General features: G+C 43.8%; 1 protein-coding gene across 1 annotated transcript in view; it reads left to right on the forward strand.

Moving 5' to 3' along the window:
• Positions 1 to 19,074, forward strand: part of NCKAP1L (NCK associated protein 1 like) — a 341,608-nt gene that overhangs the window by 282,564 nt on the left and 39,970 nt on the right. Inside the window, exons 28-29 of the mRNA XM_040425859.1 lie at positions 3,560 to 3,676; positions 3,831 to 3,940. Coding sequence (XP_040281793.1) covers positions 3,560 to 3,676; positions 3,831 to 3,940 — 227 coding nt within the window. The remainder of the gene's footprint in view (positions 1 to 3,559; positions 3,677 to 3,830; positions 3,941 to 19,074) is intronic.

A 19,074-nucleotide genomic window follows, 5' to 3' on the forward strand; every position in this document is an offset into this window, starting at 1 on the left:
CGACATGTTTCACCACTAAAAGCGGCGTCTTCAGGGGAAATGGAGCCACAGCCAACACAAGTGTTTGCTATGGGAACCTATAAAACACTTCCAAATGACCCCACAAAGGACTACACTGTAAAATTAAATCTACTTTTATCTGAAGCTAGATCCAGAGACCTAATAACAAAGGATGAATTATTGTACCTTTTTAAAAAAGAGCCTACAATTTCCACCTTCTATGCACTACCAAAGGTGCACAAGAATAAAACACCAATTCCAGGGAGGCCCATAGTATCTGGTAATGATAATCTAACACAAGGTATTAGTGAATATGTAGACCAGATACTGAGACCATTCGTTACCACCTTACCCTCCTATATTAAGGATTCAAAAGATCTCCTCCTGAAAATAAATGACATGATATTGACGCCAAACACAATCTTGGCAAGCTTGGATGTTGAATCCTTATACAGCAACTACAGCACTCACTAGGCATAAATGCTTCTGAGCACTAAAAGTAGTAACTTTGCACAACACAATCACTTAGTTATATCTATGTTGGAATTTGTTTTAGAGCACAACTATTTTGTCTTTCAGCGTCAATTTTACAAACAGATTAATGGGACTGCTATGGGGACATCTTGTGCCCCTACTTATGCAAATCATTTTTTAGGGTGGTGGGAGGACAACACAGTTTTCACGGATGGGATGTCTTCATATACCTGCCACATAGTTTTTTGGGGCAGGTATATAAACGACATATTCATCTTTTGGGATGGGGGACAATCAGTATTTCATGAATTCACCCAAGTCTTAAATGATAACAACATAGGAATGAAGTATACGTATGAAATTCAGGAGAGAGAGATAGTATTCCTGGATCCAAAAATTAAAATCATGGAAAATGGACATTTGGATACTGAGGTATATAGAAAACCAACCTCAACAAACAGCTATCTGCACTGGACGAGCTGGCACCCCCCACCTCTTAAGAGGGGAATACCTACTGGCCAATATCTGAGGGCTCGGTGGAACTGATCAGAAGAGACCTCATTTGTGAGAGAAAGTGGACACCTATTTGAGAGGTTCAAGAAGAGGGGATATCATACGGCCCCCCTAAATAGAGCCTATAACAGAGCTAAGACTACAAACAGAGAAAACCTACTCAAAAGAATTCCAATTAAAAAGAACGAGATTATCAGATGTATAGGAACTTTTGATGGCTATAATAAAGAAATTTATCACATACTGGAAAGACATTGGCATATTATCCAGACAGATAGAGATCTGAAATCAGTCCTTACCGTGAACCCCAGTGTAACATACAGGAGAGGCCCAAACTTGAAAGACCAACTAGTGCATAGCCACCTAAAGGAGAGAGGAATAGAAAAGACTTTACTGAGAGAAAAATATCGTGGTTCAGCACCCTGTGGAGATTGCTCCTTCTGCAAATATATCCCCCGAATTAAAAAATTTACGAATCCTGATGACAGAAAAGAATACGAGATCAGACAACTGATCACATGTAAAACACAAGAGGTCATATATATAGCGTCATGCCCATGCCCTAAGCTATATGTGAGTAAAACCACACAGGAATTGAGACGTCGTATCTCAGGACATCTGAGCTCAATCGAGACGGGCAAGGATACCTCGATCGCAAGACACATTAAATATGTACATGATAATAAAATATCAGTCCTGCGATTTTGGGGTATTGAGAAGCTAAGTCTGGGCCCTAGAGGAGGAAACCTAGACAGGAAGCTCCTACAGTGTGAAGCACGCTGGATCCAGAGGCTTAACACTATGAGTCCAAATGGGCTAAATGAAGGCTTCTCCTTCACAGCGTTCATATGAAGAGTGTAAGGGAGAGGAATCTCCCCAGGCTCTAGTGGCTGGGATTATAGTCAAACTGACAATGTTTCTCTCTCTATTCTAAGAAATCTAAAAAGAAATTATTAAAAATACTACCAGTAAAAAAGTAGCTAAAAACTAGAACTTCATGATGAATGTAGTATACAACCTATGACGATGATAATTGAAAAAAGTTCTAATACACACGTTAAAATTTATAAGTTTATACACTTACGCAATACGATCTGTATATATAAAACATCTGGAGAAAGTTCCAAAACACGTAAAGATTGTAACTCCACGCATCTGCATAGTATTATTTATATATGTAAAAACTTTCTATGGTTTGGCGCATGCGCTGGATAAAATCTTACCTTCTTGGATGGATTCCTCGTATACAAGTATTCTGAGTAGCATTTCGAACTGGGATTAATTCTAAGTCCCCAACATAGACGTATTGACTATGTAGAGAGGATAAGCGAAATCTCCAAGTCTCAGCGCATGCGCTATAAACCTTTGAAAGCTGTAAAGTGGACTAAGTTTTTGCGTCTGCGCATAGGCACAAGTGGAGATCTCGATTCTCCTAAGTTTTAACGCATGCGCCCCTAACACCTTGGAACTGGGAATTATTCCAAGTTTCTGACGCATGCGTATGGACCGTGGGAGCTGAGATCTCGAACCTATAAGTTTTAGCGCATGTGCGTATAACAGTTGGAACTTGAACTTCTAAGTTTCAGCGCATGCGCATCTAACAAGTCGGAACTCGAAATATTCTAAGTTTCTAACGCATGCGCATAACCAGTCTTGGGATTGGTCTAGAACACTGACATCACGATTCAAGATATGGATATGATTGGCCCTAAAAGATGATTGCCAACGCGAAATAGGAACACTTATAGGTTAGGGATTGTAAAGATCCGCCCTATGGGTATATAGGACTTTCCATAGCAAATACTCGTGTTGGCTCTAGCTCCATTTCCCCTGAAGACGCCGCTTTTTGCAGTGAAACATGTCGGGGGAGCTGCGTCTTAATCTATTTGAAAGATTATGCTAGGGCAATAAATTGAGCATCAGCACAGCGATCTGCAGACTCTGTGCGCACAAGCTCATAGATATTTTGTTAGAGGAGTTAGCAGCAATCGACCGGGGAGATAACATAGTCCTAGTCAGGACAATAATCTCAAGTAGCGAGAAGTACCCCCTTACGGTCGATCTGCTATTAGTGTGTAGTCTAGTCTATAGGAAGTTCGGTGCCAGTTGACACTGCAGATAATATAAATTAATAATCACATAAGACTACTACACACCACCTCCTGGTGGATATGACAATAATATCCCCCACATTCCACTGTACCAAGTGACAGTACGTCACACACCCGCACCCCTATCAAGTACCCCTTTAATACAAACACACACACAGACTAGAAATCAAACATGAGAACGATCACAAACTCACGTTGTTTGCCTGCTTGTATAAGTGCAGCTCCCAAACAGCTTCAAAACAGACTGCTTTTTTCTTCTGGATTCAAATATGTGTATGTGGCAAATATGGGATAATCTTGGATATCTGGAAGGGAAGGTAATTGAGTACTCCTAAAACTGTATGTTAATTTAATTACCTGAATGATATGCTGCTTCTCAACATTTATTTCTAAGTTTCCTTTCAGTTTTCTTGATGAGATATTGTGCCCCAACATTTGCATTTACATTCTTTATTTGACAGAAAGCTCATCGCTGGAGGAAGAATACAAGTTGGCCTGTCTTCTTCAAGTGTTTATAGCCGTCTCCCTCCCACTCCTAGCTGCTGATTCCCTTTCGGTTTACAACATTCAGAATGATGGTAAGAATTATTCTCAACATACTAAGATCCTAAATTACCCAAGTCCTTCAAAAACATTCTAGTGTGCCTGAAAGAATTGAATTTGTCCAATGACAAATGGTATAGTAGTTACTATAAAAGCAAAATACTTATGAAGCTGTACTTTCCTTTGCAGGTTATAATAACAATATTCATTGTCTGGCCAAGTCTATCATTCAAGTATCTGCTGCCTTTTTTACTATCTACCACAAGAACATAGAGACCCATCTCAAGGAATTCCTACTGGTAAGCAGATACTATAGCTTCTCATTGCAAATCTCTTCTTATAAATGAATTGGGGTCGTTCAGGTTATGACACCTGGCAATCCCCAATCAGCTGTTCTCAGAAGCCTCACCAGGGTGCCAGGAATAACACATTTGATGGAGTTGGAAGCACAGCTCCATCCACTGTGCAGTGGCTGTGCCAGATTATTATAGCACAGCTTCCATTCAATATCTATATCCTGGACAACCCCTTTAAGTGTGACATTAATATGCCCTATTCAGTCTATTAGATGAGTATGTTTTCAAGATGCATTTCAGTTTTCATTTCCAGTTTTTATCTCATGTTGAGTGGAAGAAGAAGAACTTTAGGTTAGAATACAGTTAGGTCCACATATATGTGGACACTGACACAAATGTTGTTTTTATTACCTGTATACTAAAATATATTCAAGTTATAGTTATACAGTATAATGGACATGGACATAAAGTCCAGACTTTTAGCTTTCATTTGAGGGTATCCACATAAAAATTGGATGAAGAGTTTAGGAGTTTTAGCTCCTTTACATGTGGCACCCTGTTTTTAACCTGTTAGGGACACATGACGTACCGGTATGTCATGATGTCCTGGTACTTAAGGACACATGACGTACCGGTATGTCATGTGTATTTCTGATCACCGCGGGCGGTTATCGGAACTGGGTGCCTGCTGAAATCAATATCCTGTGAACCCCCCGTATCGGCGATCGGGGCAAACCGCAGGTCATTTCAGACCTGCGGTTTGCTGCGTTTCCGGGTTATTCGGGTCTGTTGTGACCCGATAACCCGGAACAGGATGGTGATCGGTGGTATGATAATACAACACCAATCACCATCCTGCGATCCTGAGAGGTGATGGTGGCATCACCTCTCAGGATCGCTTCTCATTGGCTACAGGGAGGGCGGGAGGTTTAACTTGCTGCAGCTCTCCTCTCCTCCTCCTTTCTGTGTCCGGGAGCGAGGAGAGAGGAGCCTGCAATCGGATCTGTGCCCAGCAACCCCCTTCTGACCCTCCACAGTGCCATCTGGAGCTAAAAGGTACTTAGGGAAAGGTTAGGGACAGGTTAGGATAGGCAGGGATATTCAGGGAAAGTTTAGGGGGAAAAAAATAAGTTTAATTGTTGTATCACCCTAATCAGGTGCTGCAACAATGTGTGACCCTAGACCCCCCAGGGGTGCTACAGCTTGCCCCCCTGCCCCCCCACACACCCATTTTTTGGGGAGCAAGCAGTTTTTTATTTATTTTTTCTGTGTACGCAGACTGTGGACGGCACTCTTAGCGTCCGGCCACTGTTAGCGCATCGCACACCCCACCGCTGATCAGAGAGTTTGAATCTTTTTTTATTTTTTTTCAAATTTTTGGGGCTTTTTTTTATTTAGTTATTTTTTTTGTTAGTTTTAGGGATAAGTACGCGAACACCCGTGCCCCCACACACACGCACACTAAATAAAGATTTCCACACACACACACTCCCCTATGGCCCGCCGGATGTTCTTGGCCAAGGAGGCATACGCCCAGCTTGCGAGGACGCCCAGGTTGCGAGGACGAGGATGACCCCACTTTCCTTTTGTCATCCGCGTCCTGCTCATCATCTAGCGATGATGATGAGCTCCCAAGGCAGCGGAGACGCCGCCAGGCGGAGCAAGAGGACCGCCATGCCAGGGACCCTGTGGCTCACACTAGTACGAGCAGCTCTGGGGCTCATACTAGTTTTCCAGCCCACCAGTTATGTCCACCGGAGCCCCCTACCAGTGAACTTGCATGGTGTACCCCAGAGCATTTTGAGCCTGTTTCTCCTGATTTTGTTCGCCAACCAAGAATCCAGATTCCCACAGTGGGATTCACTGAATATGACTATTTTAGTATTTTTTTCAGTGACCACTTTGTGAATCTGATGATGGAGCAAATGAACGTGTTCACCCAACAGTTCATTGCTCAACACCTGGGCTCCTTTTTAGCTAGGGACGGTGGCTGGACTCCGGTCAGTGCAGCTGAGATGAGGACGTTTTGGGGCCTAATGCTGCACATGAGCCTAGTAAAAAAAAACTGTGTCAGGCATTACTGGAGTGGGGACGTCCTCTACCAGACCCCACTTTACAGTATGGCTCTGACACGTACCCGGTTTGAGGCCATCCGGAAATGCCTGCATTATGCAGATAATGCAGCATGTCCCCCCCAAGGTGATCCTGCCTATGACCGCCTGTACAAAATCAGGTCGGTCATCGATCACTTTGGGGCCAAATTTTTGGAGGCGTATGTACCTGGAAGGGAGGTCGCGGTTGATGAGTCTCTCATTGCTTTCAAGGGGAGACTCATTTTCCGCCAGTATGTTCCCTCTAAGCGGGCGAGGTATGGTGTGAAGCTGTACAAACTTTGTGAGAGTACCTCAGGGTACACTTACAAGTTTCGTGTGTACGAGTGGCGAAATTCCCGTATTCAACTCCCGGAATGTCCCCCCACTCTGGGTGTTAGCGGAATGTCCCCCCACTTGTGTGGGACCTTATGCACCCACTGCTAGATAAGGGTTACCACCTGTACGTCCACCCCCTCCAGGTACCTATCCCCAGGGGTGCGACCCGTGCCATTACCAGTGGAAACCTGTTGCTGGTCAGATATAAGGACAAGAGGGATGTTCTTGTACTGTCCACAATTCACGGTAACGGCATCACCCCTGTCCCTGTGCGAGGTACCACGGCAACAGTCCTCAAGCCCGATTGTATCGTCGACTACAGTCAGTATATGGGAGGAGTTGATCTCTCTGATCAAGTCCTCAAGCCATATAATGCCATGCGCAAAACCCGGGCATGGTACAAAAAAGTTGCAGTCTACTTGGTACAGGTTGGCTTGTACAACTCTTTTGTGCTGTCCCAGAGCGCTGGGAACACAGGGAAATTCCTCCAGTTCTATAAGGAAGTCCTTAAGGCCCTGATCTTTTTTGACTGGGAAAGAGCAGGTTGGAGTACCTCAGGAACTGGAGGCGCCGGATCGTCCCTGGCCAACACTTTCAAGGTGTGGTTCCCCCATACTGGAAAGAACGGACGGACCCAAAAAAGGTGCAGAGTATGTCACAGGAGGGGGATACAAAAGGACACCACCACTCAGTGTGACAGGTGCCCCAATCATCTGGGCCTCTGCATTATTGGTTGCTTCAGGGAGTACCACACTTCTATGGAGTACTAAATTTATAATCCCCTTCCCCAATTTTAATTCCATTTAGGCACTGATAATCGAAAAAAAAACTATGGTTCTCAGATATCTGTAAAGAATAAATCAATGCAACTGGACTTACTGTAGATTTCTTGAAAACGTTTTCAAGAAATCTACAGTAAGTCCAGTTGCCTTGATTTATTCTTTACAGATATACCATGACCTGGATAAATGAGAACCTTCACAGACATATGGTTCTCAGATTTGAGACACTAAAAGAAAAAAAATATTTTTTCAAAAATTGTATTTTATAAAACTAATATAAATAAAAAAAGGAGACATATTAGGTATTGCCGCGTCCGTAAGAATCTGCTCTATAAATATACCCCATGACCTAACCCCTCAGATGAACACGGTCAAATTTTTTCAAATAAAAACGGTGCAAACGGTGTCACCTTACATCACATAAAGTGTAATAGCAAGCGATCAAAAAGTCATATGCCCCCCATAATAGTGCCAATAAAACCATCCTCTCATCCCACAAAAAATTATCCCCTACCTAAGATAATCGGCTAAAAACAAAAAAAAAAGACTCTTAGACTATGGAGATACTAAAATGTTTTTTTTTATTATAAAAGGATAATATATTGTAAAACCTAAATAAATTTAAAAAAGTAGACATATTAGGTATCGCCGCGTCCGTAAGAATCTGCTCTATAAAAATACCCCCTGACCTAATCCCTCAGATGAACACAGTCAAAAAAATAAAAACGGTGCAAAAAAAGGTATTTTTTGTCACCTTACATCACAAAAAGTGTAATAGCAAGCAATCAAAAAGTCATATACCCCTAAAATAGTGCCAATAAAACACTCCTCTCATCCCGCTAAAAATGATCCCCTACCTAAGATAATCGGCTAAAAACTAAAAAAAACTGACTCTTAGACTATGGAGATACTAAAAAAAACTTTGTTTTAAAAAAGGATAATATAGTGTAAAACCTAAATAAATAAAAAAAGACAAAAATATTTAGTAAAACTAAAAAAAGGAGACATATTAGGTATCGCCACGTCCGTAAGAACCTGCTCTATAAAAATACCCCATGACCTAACCCCTCAGATGAACACGGTTTTTTCCAGTAACAAAGCAAGGGTTAACAGCCAAACAAAACATAATATTTATTACCCTGATTCTGAAGTTTACAGAAACACCCCATATGTGGTCGTAAACTGCTGTATGACCAAACGGCAGGGCACAGAAGGAAAGGAACGCCATATGGTTTCTGGAATTCTGATGGGCTTTTTTTTGGCACCATGTCCCATTAGAAGAACCCCTGATGCACCCCTAGAGTATAAACTCCATAAAAGTGACCCCATATAAGAAACTTCACCCCTCAAGATATTCAAAACTGATTTTACTAACTTTATTAACTCTTTAGGTGTTCAACAGTTTATGGCAAATGGAGATAAAATTTCAGAATTTCTATTTTTGGTAACCTTGCCTCATAAAAATGTAATATAGAGCAACCAGAAATCATATGTACCCTAAAAATAGTCCCAACAAAGCTGCCACCTTATCCCATAGTTTCCAAAATGGGGTCACTTTTATGGAGTTTCTACTCTAGGGGTGCAACAGGGGGGCTTCAAATGGGACATGGTGTAAATAAACCAGTCCAGCAAAATCTGCCTTCCAAAAACCACACGGTGCACCTTTCCCTCTACGCCCTACCGTGTGTCTGTACAGTAGTTTACAGCCACATATGGGGTGTTTCTGCAAACTACAGAATCAGGGCAATAAATATTGAGTTTTGTTTGGCTGTTAACCCTTGCTTTGTCACTGGAAAAAATTGATTAAAATGGAAAATTTGCCCAATAAATTTAAATTCTGAAATTTAATCTCCCTTTGTCATTAATTCTTGTGGAACACCTAAAGGGTTAACAACGTTTGTAAAATAAGTTTTGAATACCTTGAGGGGTGTAGTTTCTAGAATGGGGTCATTTTGGGGTGGTTTCTATTATGTAAGCATCACAAAGAGACTTTAGACCTGAACTGTTCCTTAAAAAGTGGGTTTTGGAAAATTTCAAGATTTGTTTCTAAACTTCTAAGCCTTGTAACGTCTTAAAAAAATAAAATGTAGTTCCCAAAATGATCTAAACATGAAGTAGACATATGGGGAATGTAAAGTATTAACTATTTTTGGAGGTATTAGTATGTATTATAGAAGTAGAGAAATTGAAACTTGGAAATTTGCTAATCTTTCCAAATTTTTGGTAAATTTGGTATTTTTTTTATAAATAAAATGAATTTTTTTGACTCCATTTTACCAGTGTCATGAAGTACATGTGACGAAAAATGGCCTGGATAAGCCAAAGCGTAAAATAAAAACGGTGCCAAAACAGCTATTTTTTTAGCAAATTTTCCATTTTAAACCGTTTTTTTTCCAGTAACAAAGCAAGGGTTAACAGCCAAAAGAAACGTAATATTTATTACGCTGATTCTGCAGTTTACAGAAGCACCCCATATGAAAGTTACATAAAGTGACACTGGTCAGATTTGCAAAAAATGGCCTGGTCCTTAAGGTGAAATATGGCCGTGTCCTTAAGAGGTTAAAGGGACCAAAAGTAATTGGACAGTTGACTTAAAGACTGTTTAATGGGCAGGTGTGGTCAATTCCTTCATCATTATTTTATTCTCAATTAAGCACACAAAAGGCCTGGCATTGATTTGAGGTGTGGTGCTTTCATTTTGAAGATTTTTCTCAGAAGTAAACATGCGGTCAAAGGAGCTCTCCATGCAGGTGAAACAAGACATCCTTCATCTGCAAAAACAGAAAAAACCCATCCGAGAAATTGCTACACTATTAGAAGTGGCAAAATCTACAGTTTGGTACATCCTGAGAAAGAAAGAAGCACTGGTGACCTCAACAATGCAAATAGACCTGGACACCCACGGAAGACAACAGTGGTGGATGATCACAGAATAATTCCATGGTGAAGAGAAACCGCTTCACAACAGCCAACCAAGTGAACAACACTCTCCAGGATATAGGTGTATCAATATCCAAATCTACCGTAAAGACAAGACTGCATGAAGGTAAATAGAGAGCGTTCACCGCACGGTGCAAGCCACTCACAAGCCTCAAGAATAAGAAGGCTAGATATGACTTTCCTAAAAAACATCTAAAAAAAACAGCACACTTCTGGAACAACATTCTTTGGACAGATGAAACCAAGATCAACCTCTACCAGAATGATAGAAAGAATAAAGTATGGTGAAGGCATGGTACAGCTCATGATCCAAAGCATACCACATCATCTGTAAAACACGGCGGAGGCAGTGTGATGACTTGGGCATGCATGGCTGCCAGTGGCACTGTGTCCCTAGTGTTTATTGATGATGTGGCACAGGACAGAAGCAGCTGAATAAATTTTGGGGTTTTCAGAGACATACTGTGTGCTCAAATCCAGCCAAACTGATTGGTGGACGTTTCATAATATAGATGGACAATGACACAAAGCATAAAGTCAAAGCAGCCCAGGAGTTTACTAAAGCAAAGAAGAGGAATATTCTTGAATGGCCAAGTCAGTCACCTGATCTGAACCCAATAAAGAATGCATTTCACTTGTTAAGACTAAATTTCAGACAGAAAGGCCCACAAACAAACAGCAACTAAAAACCGCTGCAGTAAAAGCCTGGCAGAGAATTAAAAAGGAGAAAACATAGCGTCTGGTGATGTCCATGAGTTCAAGACTTCAGTTTAAGTGCCGGTCCGGGTTTTGGCAGCACCTGGCTGTCCTTAAATAGGCAGCTGGGCTCAGCAGAGATGCCTCTGATTTTGGGATATGAGGCTTTGTGCTATGCTGGAGGGCTGAGGGCCGCATGCTGGGAAAACAAGACCTGTAAAACCTGCTGTGGACTACTGGAGGCAGAACTGCCAGCAAGGTGACTTGTGTTATATGAACTTTCCATTTTGTGTGAATTAACACCAAGACTGCAAAGTTACGTGCTGTTCTGTGCAATTGCCTCAAGTGTGAATAAACACTGATGTTTTGAGTTAAGAACTTGTATTTTGCTTCTGTACTCCGCCCGCTTACCCTATCTACCAGAGCGAAACCCCACAATTAGTGGAGGATGCGGGCAAAAGCAGTGAGGCTGGCGTAAACATCGATATTTTTGGTTTCTGCATTTTTCAGGCACGGTAGTATGTCGTACATTAAACCAGCTGTATTACAACCAGTGCCCCACGACAAAATGGAGGCTGTTGTGAAGGCCCTCATGGAGGCTAATCTTCAGCAGCGAGAGACAAACCTGCAGCAATGCAAGGCTAATAAGCAGCAGGAGACTAACCAGTTGCTGCTACAACACGTGATGGCTTTGCAGACAGCGGGAGCAACCCCGAACGTCCACGATGCCCGGAAAGCAGTCCGTGCCACGATTCCTAATATGACCCCGCAGACGACATCTAAACCTACCTGGCGATGTACGAGAAAGTGGCCATCAGGGAAAAGCTACCCCATGACCAATGGGCTGAGGTCGTCGCTCCATTCCTGGCATCCGATTCCCAGCAGGTGTATTTCGATTTGCCGGACGATCAAGCGGCCAACTACCAAAGATTAAAGGGTGAGATTTTGGCAAGACTGGAGGTGAATGTGTTGGTCCAGGCCCAGCGGGTACATCAGTGGGGGTTTAAGCCGGCTGAGCCTGCGAGGTCCCAGTATTATGACTTACTCGGGAAAAAGTGGCTACAACCTGATGTGCTGACTCCCACGGCTATGCTGGATAGACTATTGGCTGATATGTTCTGGAGGGCTCTGCCACCCCCTCTACAGGGGGTTCTTTTGGGAGGGGGCAGTCAAACACCATAAATCTCTATCCCAGACCCGGTGACTTGTACCAACCAAACCCACTTGGGGTGTACCCTCTACGGACCTGGCACTGATAGTCTGCTGGTGGTGTCAGGAGCCGGGCCATGTAAGAGCTGACTATCCCCATCAGGTGGAACCCATGGATACTAACTATGACTACCATTAGTCGGTATATGCCAGGAAGCTGTGTGCAGCAGGTACCACAATACCTCTAAACCACCTGTGCCAGGTGGAGGTAGGAGACACTCCAGCAGAGGCTCTGCTGGACTCAGGGAGTCTAGTGTCCCTAGTAAGGGCTCCCCTGGTACGGTCAGCGGAGTACACTGGCCGGAAAGTCGGGGTCATGTGCATCCATGGAGAATTAAAAGACTATCCCAAGGCCCTGGTGTCTCTAACCACAGAGGCTGGCATAAAGACTCAAAGTGGCATTTCCCTCAAGATTTACACTACGAACTTATAATAGGGAGAGACTTTCCGGGCTTCCCGGCACTGTGGCCTGCTATGAGAGTGACTGATACCCATGAGATAGGGGTAACCCTAGCAGAATGGCCCGGCTCAGGGGGGAGACCAGAACCCTTGGAATCTGAGATCAAAGGGCCAGCGGTAGGGGTGACCGACACTTCGATGGAAGAGAGGGAGACAACCCCGCTAAGTATGATGGTGGGAGTAGTAGATGGTGAACCACAACAACCTGGGGCAGAGTCAGTGTTTCCCCATTTTGTGGTTCATCAGGATATGTTGTATTGGGTAAACCAACTACAGGGTGAGCCTATTGAACAGTTGGTGGTCCCCAAGGCTTATCGCAAGCTTGTGTTAGATCTGGCCCACCAACACATTCTCGGGGGTCACCTGGGGCTGCAAAAAACTCAGGATCGTATTCTACAGCGGTTTTACTGGCCCAGCATAGTCAAAGAAGTGGAAGAGTTTTGTAAGTCTTGCTCAACCTGCCAGATAACTAGCCCCCAGCCACATTTCCGTAGTCCCTTAGTACCTCTCCTGATTATAGAAGTACTGTTTGACCAAATAGTTATGGACCTCATAGGCCCAGTACCGAAGTCCCCCAGAGGGCATCAACACATCTTAGTCATTCTAGACTACGCCACTAGGTACCCGGATGCAGTGCCACTGCGACATATCTCAGCCAAACTCATAGCTAATGAGTTAATGGAGATGTTATCCCGAGTAGGACTACCTAAAGAGGTTCTGACCGACCAAGGGACCCCTTTTATGTCCAAGGTGATGAGGGAACTCTGCAAGTTGCTGCACATAAAACAACTACGGACATCTGTTTACCATCTGCAAACGGACTGTCTGGTAAAAAGGTTTAACCAAACATTAAAAAATATGTTGAAAAAGGTGGTGTCTAAAGATGGGAAGGACTGGGACCTCCTTCTGCCCTATCTCATATTTGCAGTGCGAGAGGTACCCCAGGCCTCTACTGGGTTCTCTCACTTCGAACTGCAATATGGCAGACACCCTCGCAGTCTCTTGGATGTCGCCAAAGAGGCGTGGGAACAACAACCCACTCCACATAAAAGTGTCATTGAGTATGTTACCCAGATGCAAGATTGGATAGAGACAGTGTTGCCTCTTGCTAGGGAGCATATGGAGGCAGCTCAGCGAGCCCAGAGTCAGGTCTATAATCGGCAGGCTCAGGTCCGGATCTGTAACCCAGATGATCGGGTTTTGGTTCTGGTGCCGACTGTGGACAGTAAAATCCTAGCTAGGTGGCAGGGGCCCTATTAGATGCTCGAGAAAATTAGAGATATAAACTACAAGATACACAAGCCAGGGTGGCGAAAGCCGGAGCAGGTTTACCATATGAATTTACTCAAACCGTGGAAAGATAAGGAAACCTGTACAGAAGACAGCCCACGGCTGGGTTTTCTAGGAGAAGTACCAGCCCCTCTGTCTGATGCAAGAGAGTCGGCTGCCACAGTAAAAATTGCTGACAGCCTCTCCTCTAAACAGACTCAGGAGGCCAGGGAGTTCGTTAGTCGGAACACAGATGTGTTCTCAGACCTCCCTGGATGCACTTCCATAATCCAGCATGACATTGTCACTAAGCCTCAGGCAAAAGTCCGATTAAAACCATACCGGGTACCCAAGGCTCGGCGACAAGCCATATCGGAGGAGGTGCAGCTAATGTTGCAGCTAGACGTCATTGAGAAGTCAAAAAGTGAGTGGGCCAGTCCTATAGTATTGATACCCAAGCCGGACGGGACGTTGCAGTTTTGTAACGACATTCGAAAACTTAACGAGGTTTCCAAATTCGATGCGTATCCCATGCCCTGGGTGGATGAGCTCATCGAGAGGTTAGGACAAGCCCGGTATTTTTCTGTTTTGGACCTCACGAAAAGGTACTGGCAGGTGCCCTTAATGGAGGCTGCCAAAGAGAAAACTGCCTTCATCACTCCTGATGGGCTGTATCAATATAAGGTCTTACCCTTTGGTCTGCATGGCGCCCCCGCCACTTTTCGACTAATGGACATTGTACTTCGTCCACATGGTCGGTACTCTTCGGCTTACCTGGGCGATATTGTCATCCACAGTACCGACTGGGAAAGTCACCTACCCAAAGTGCAGGCTGTAGTGGACTCCATTTGGAAAGCTGGCCTAACCGCTAACCCAAAAAAAGTCTGATAGGGTTAGAAGGACTAAGTACCTGGGGTATGTCATTGTGCGCGGAGTCATCAAACCCCAAGTGAACAAAATAGAGGTGAAACGGAATTGGCCTCGACCTGTCACCACTAGGAAAATAAAGTCATTCCTGGGAATGGTGGGCTATTACATGAGGTTTGTTCCCCACTTTGCTACTCTAGCCACACCCTTAACAGGGCTCTTGAAGGGACGAAAATCAGTGATGGTTCGCTGGGATGATCGTACGGAAGAGGCTTTTGCCGCTTTGAAGTCGGCCCTGTGTGGGTCACCGGTTTTGGTGACGCCCGACTTCAAGAGGGAGTTTGTGGTACAAATGGATGCCTCCGAAGTAGGCCTCGGTGCTGTACTGTCTCAGGAAGTCAACGGGGAGGAGCATCTCGTTGTCTTCCTAAGCCGGAAGCTCACCCCAGCCAAAACCAGGTGCAGTATAGTGGAGAGAGAGTGCCTGGCTGTCAAGTGGGCACTCGAGTCTCTCAGCTACTATTTGTTGGGGAGAAAGTTCCGCCTGGTGACCGACCAATCCCCTCTCAAGTGGATGAGCCAGGTGAAAGACAGGAATACCCTGGTCACCAGATGGTTTTTGTGAACAAAGTGGGGGGGTATGTGACACAGTTAGGGGTTGTGTCTGGCAAGGCAGGTATTTTCCTCCCAGCATGTGTGGCTAAGCTGGTTTCCAGCCATGTGAGGTCAAATGCTGGGCTGGAGTTTAAGTGGCGGTCCGGGTTTTGGCAGCACCTGGCTGTCCTTAAATAGGCAGCTGGGCTCAGCAGAGATGTCTCTGTTTTTGGGATCTGAGTCTTTGTGCCGTGCTGGAGGGCTAAGAGCCACATGCTGGGGAAACAGGCCTCCTAAAGCCTGCTGTGGACTACTGGAGGAAGACCTGCCAGCAAGGTGACTTGTGTTATATGAATTTTCCATTGTGTGTGAATTAACACAAAGACTGCAAAGTTACGTGATGTTTTGTGCAATTGCAAAAGTGTGAATAAACACTGACGTTTCGAATTAAGAACTTGTATTTTGCCTCTGTATTGTGCCCGCTTACCCTATCTACCAGAGCGAAACCCCACAACTAGTAGAGGCAACTTTGTCAGTTTAGGTGTGACAACACCACCTGCCTTGCTGAAAATACTGGAGGCTGGAGAAGACAATACAGAAAGAGCATACTAAGCCAGTCCTGGCCATTGTTACAGTCTGGCTGCCCAGAGGTCCATGGGGTCAGGGAACATGGTATTGCCTGGAGAAACGCCAGAGTAAAGATGGGACTGAACCTGGGTGTTCAAGTCATATGTCTCCGTTTACTGATTTGTGTCAGCTTGGCATGGCACATAAAAAAACTGCTCCATCATGTTGACGACTCTGTGGCTTGTGGTGGTTAACTCATGGAGGGTAGAGAGGGGTCTTCTGCTCAGACATCAGCTCACAAAACTGCAGAAAGCTGTGTACATAGTATATCCTGGTAATAAAGCAATTTGACCTCACTTTCGGCAACATGAATACATTCCCTCATTTTGCTTTGATAGTGAGGGTCTACAAAATATGGATCAGATGGTAAGGATACACTTTTTATTACGTAAGCAAGCAAACATACAGCCATTCTTGCCAGCGTGCCAGAGGACCCAGTTCTTTCCAGCTTCACTCCAAGGAGATGATTGGTCATCATTAGAGATGAGCGAATCGAAGCTGACGAAGTGGAATTTGATAAAAATTTCAGGAAAAATTTGATTCGCACCAAAGCCGAATTTCCTCACGATTTGTGGTAACGAATCACATTTTTTCCTAAAATGGCTGCGGCACCTGTGAGGCCATGAAGCAAGGAACTCTGGGAAGGCGGGATCAACTATAATGCCATGCATGCAGCCAATCAAAAGCCAGCCCTTTGAAGTCACAGCCCTATAAATAGCCTCAGCCATTTTGAATTCTGCCATTTTCCAGTGTACTTAGTGCAGGGAGAGACGTCAGCAGGCACAAGGGACAGTGCTAGAAAAAACTTCATTGTGCTAAAAAAACTATTTACAAGTGCAGGGAAAGATTATTCAAGGTGTAAGGAAAGGATAGGAAGGAATCATTGCACAGCATCTATGTTGAAAAGGGTTCAGTAGGGGAGGTTACAGCCTGGGAAATAGGAACAATCCTATTACACCTTGCTGCACTGACTGGGGACCCAAATTGCCATTATACAGATCTATAATTCCAGCAAACTGTTCTTGTTATTGGGGTGTTACAGCCATTAGCAGGGTTTATTACAAGGAAATATTTCAATGTCTTATTTGCCCTTGTGCGGCGCAGTTATATGTTCTAAAGCATTTTTTTTCTTTTTCCACTAATACACACCACAAAAGGCTTTAGAACATATAACTTATATGTTCTAAAGCCTTTTGTGGCGTGTGTTAGTGGAAAAAGAAAAAAATTATTTGCCATTTAGCAGTGCAGTTATATGTTCTAAAGCCTTTTCTGGCTTGTATTAGTGGAAAAAGTAAAATATACTTGTGGCTCAGCTGTGCAGTTATATGTTCTAAAGGCTTTTGTGGCGTGTATTAGTGGAAAAAATATATATTTGCTGTTCAGCCGTGCAATTATATGTTCTAAAGCCTTTTATGGCGTGTATTAGTAGAAAAAGATAAAATATATTTGCTGGACAGCTGTGCCGTTATACACTCACCTAAAGAATTATTAGGAACACCTGTTCTATTTCTCATTAATGCAATTATCTAGTCAACCAATCACATGGCAGTTGCTTCAATGCATTTAGGGGTGTGGTCCTGGTCAAGACAATCTCCTGAACTCCAAACTGAATGTCAGAATGGGAAAGAAAGGTGATTTAAGCAATTTTGAGCGTGGCATGGTTGTTGGTGCCAGACGGGCCGGTCTGAGTATTTCACAATCTGCTCAGTTACTGGGATTTTCACGCACAACCATTTCTAGGGTTTACAAAGAATGGTGTGAAAAGGGAAAAACATCCAGTATGCGGCAGTCCTGTGGGCAAAAATGCCTTGTGGATGCTAGAGGTCAGAGGAGAATGGGCGAACTGATTCAAGCTGATAGAAGAGCAACGTTGACTGAAATAACCACTCTTTACAACCGAGGTATGCAGCAAAGCATTTGTGAAGCCACAACATGCACAACCTTGAGGCGGATGAACTACAACAGCAGAAGACCCCACCGGGTACCACTCATCTCCACTACAAATAGGAAAAAGAGGCTACAATTTGCACGAGCTCACCAAAATTGGACTGTTGAAGACTGGAAAAATGTTGCCTGGTCTGATGAGTCTCGATTTCTGTTGAGACATTCAAATGGTAGAGTCCGAATTTGGCGTAAACAGATTGAGAACATGTATCCATCCTCTGATGGCTACTTCCAGCAGGATAATGCACCATGTCACAAAGCTCGAATCATTTCAAATTGGTTTCTTGAACATGACAATGAGTTCACTGTACTAAAATGGCCCCCACAGTCACCAGATCTAAACCCAATAGAGCATCTTTGGGATGTGGTGGAACGGGAGCTTCGTGCCCTGGATGTGCATCCCTCAAATCTCCATCAACTGCAAGATGCTATCCTATCAATATGGGCCAACATTTCTAAAGAATGCTATCAGCACCTTGTTGAATCAATGCCACGTAGAATTAAGGCAGTTCTGAAGGCAAAAGGGGGTCCAACACCGTATTAGTATGGTGTTCCTAATAATTCTTTAGGTGAGTGTATGTTCTAAAGCCTTGTGTGGAGTGTATAAGTGGAAAAAGAATAAATACATTTGCCGTTCAGCAGTGCAGTTATATGTTCTATAGTTTTTGTGGTGTGTATTAGTGAAAAAAGAAAAAATATATTTGCTGTTCAGGGGTGCAGTTATATGTTCTAAAGCCTTTTGTGGGGTGTATTAGTGGCAAAAGAAAAATATATTTGCTGTTCAGCAGTGCAGTTATATGTTTTAAAGCCTTTTGTGGCATGTATTAGTGGCAAAAGTAAAATATATTTGTGGCTCAGCTGTGCAGTTATATGTAGAGATGTCCCGAATAGTTCCCGGCGAACATCGCTTGTTCGCGTTTGCCGCGGCGGGCGAACATATCTGGTGTCACATTCGATTCCATTTAAAGAAAAACAACAATTTTGACTGTGAATAAATAGCAGTCAGTTGCACACACGTGTTTGTGTATTTAAGGCCCAGCTGCAAGTGCATAGTGTCACCAGCGCAACTCATATCTGGTGTCACAGTAGCTTGCACGCATAGTACAACTTAACTAATCTAAAAAAAATTACAGGCGGAGGCAGGCCACCCCGCAGGGGCCGTCGTGGTCGTGGTGCTGTGATTCCCTTTGGCCCTAGAATAATGCCCAGTGTTGAGAGGCCACGTACCCTGAACTCAAAAAGTTCTGAGGACATAATTTACTGGCTAACACAGGACACCCATTCTTCTACAGCTTCTGCTCGGAACCTTGACGCACCATCC

The sequence above is a fragment of the Bufo bufo genome, chromosome 3, assembly GCF_905171765.1.
Source record: "Bufo bufo chromosome 3, aBufBuf1.1, whole genome shotgun sequence".
Lineage (NCBI taxonomy): Eukaryota > Metazoa > Chordata > Amphibia > Anura > Bufonidae > Bufo > Bufo bufo.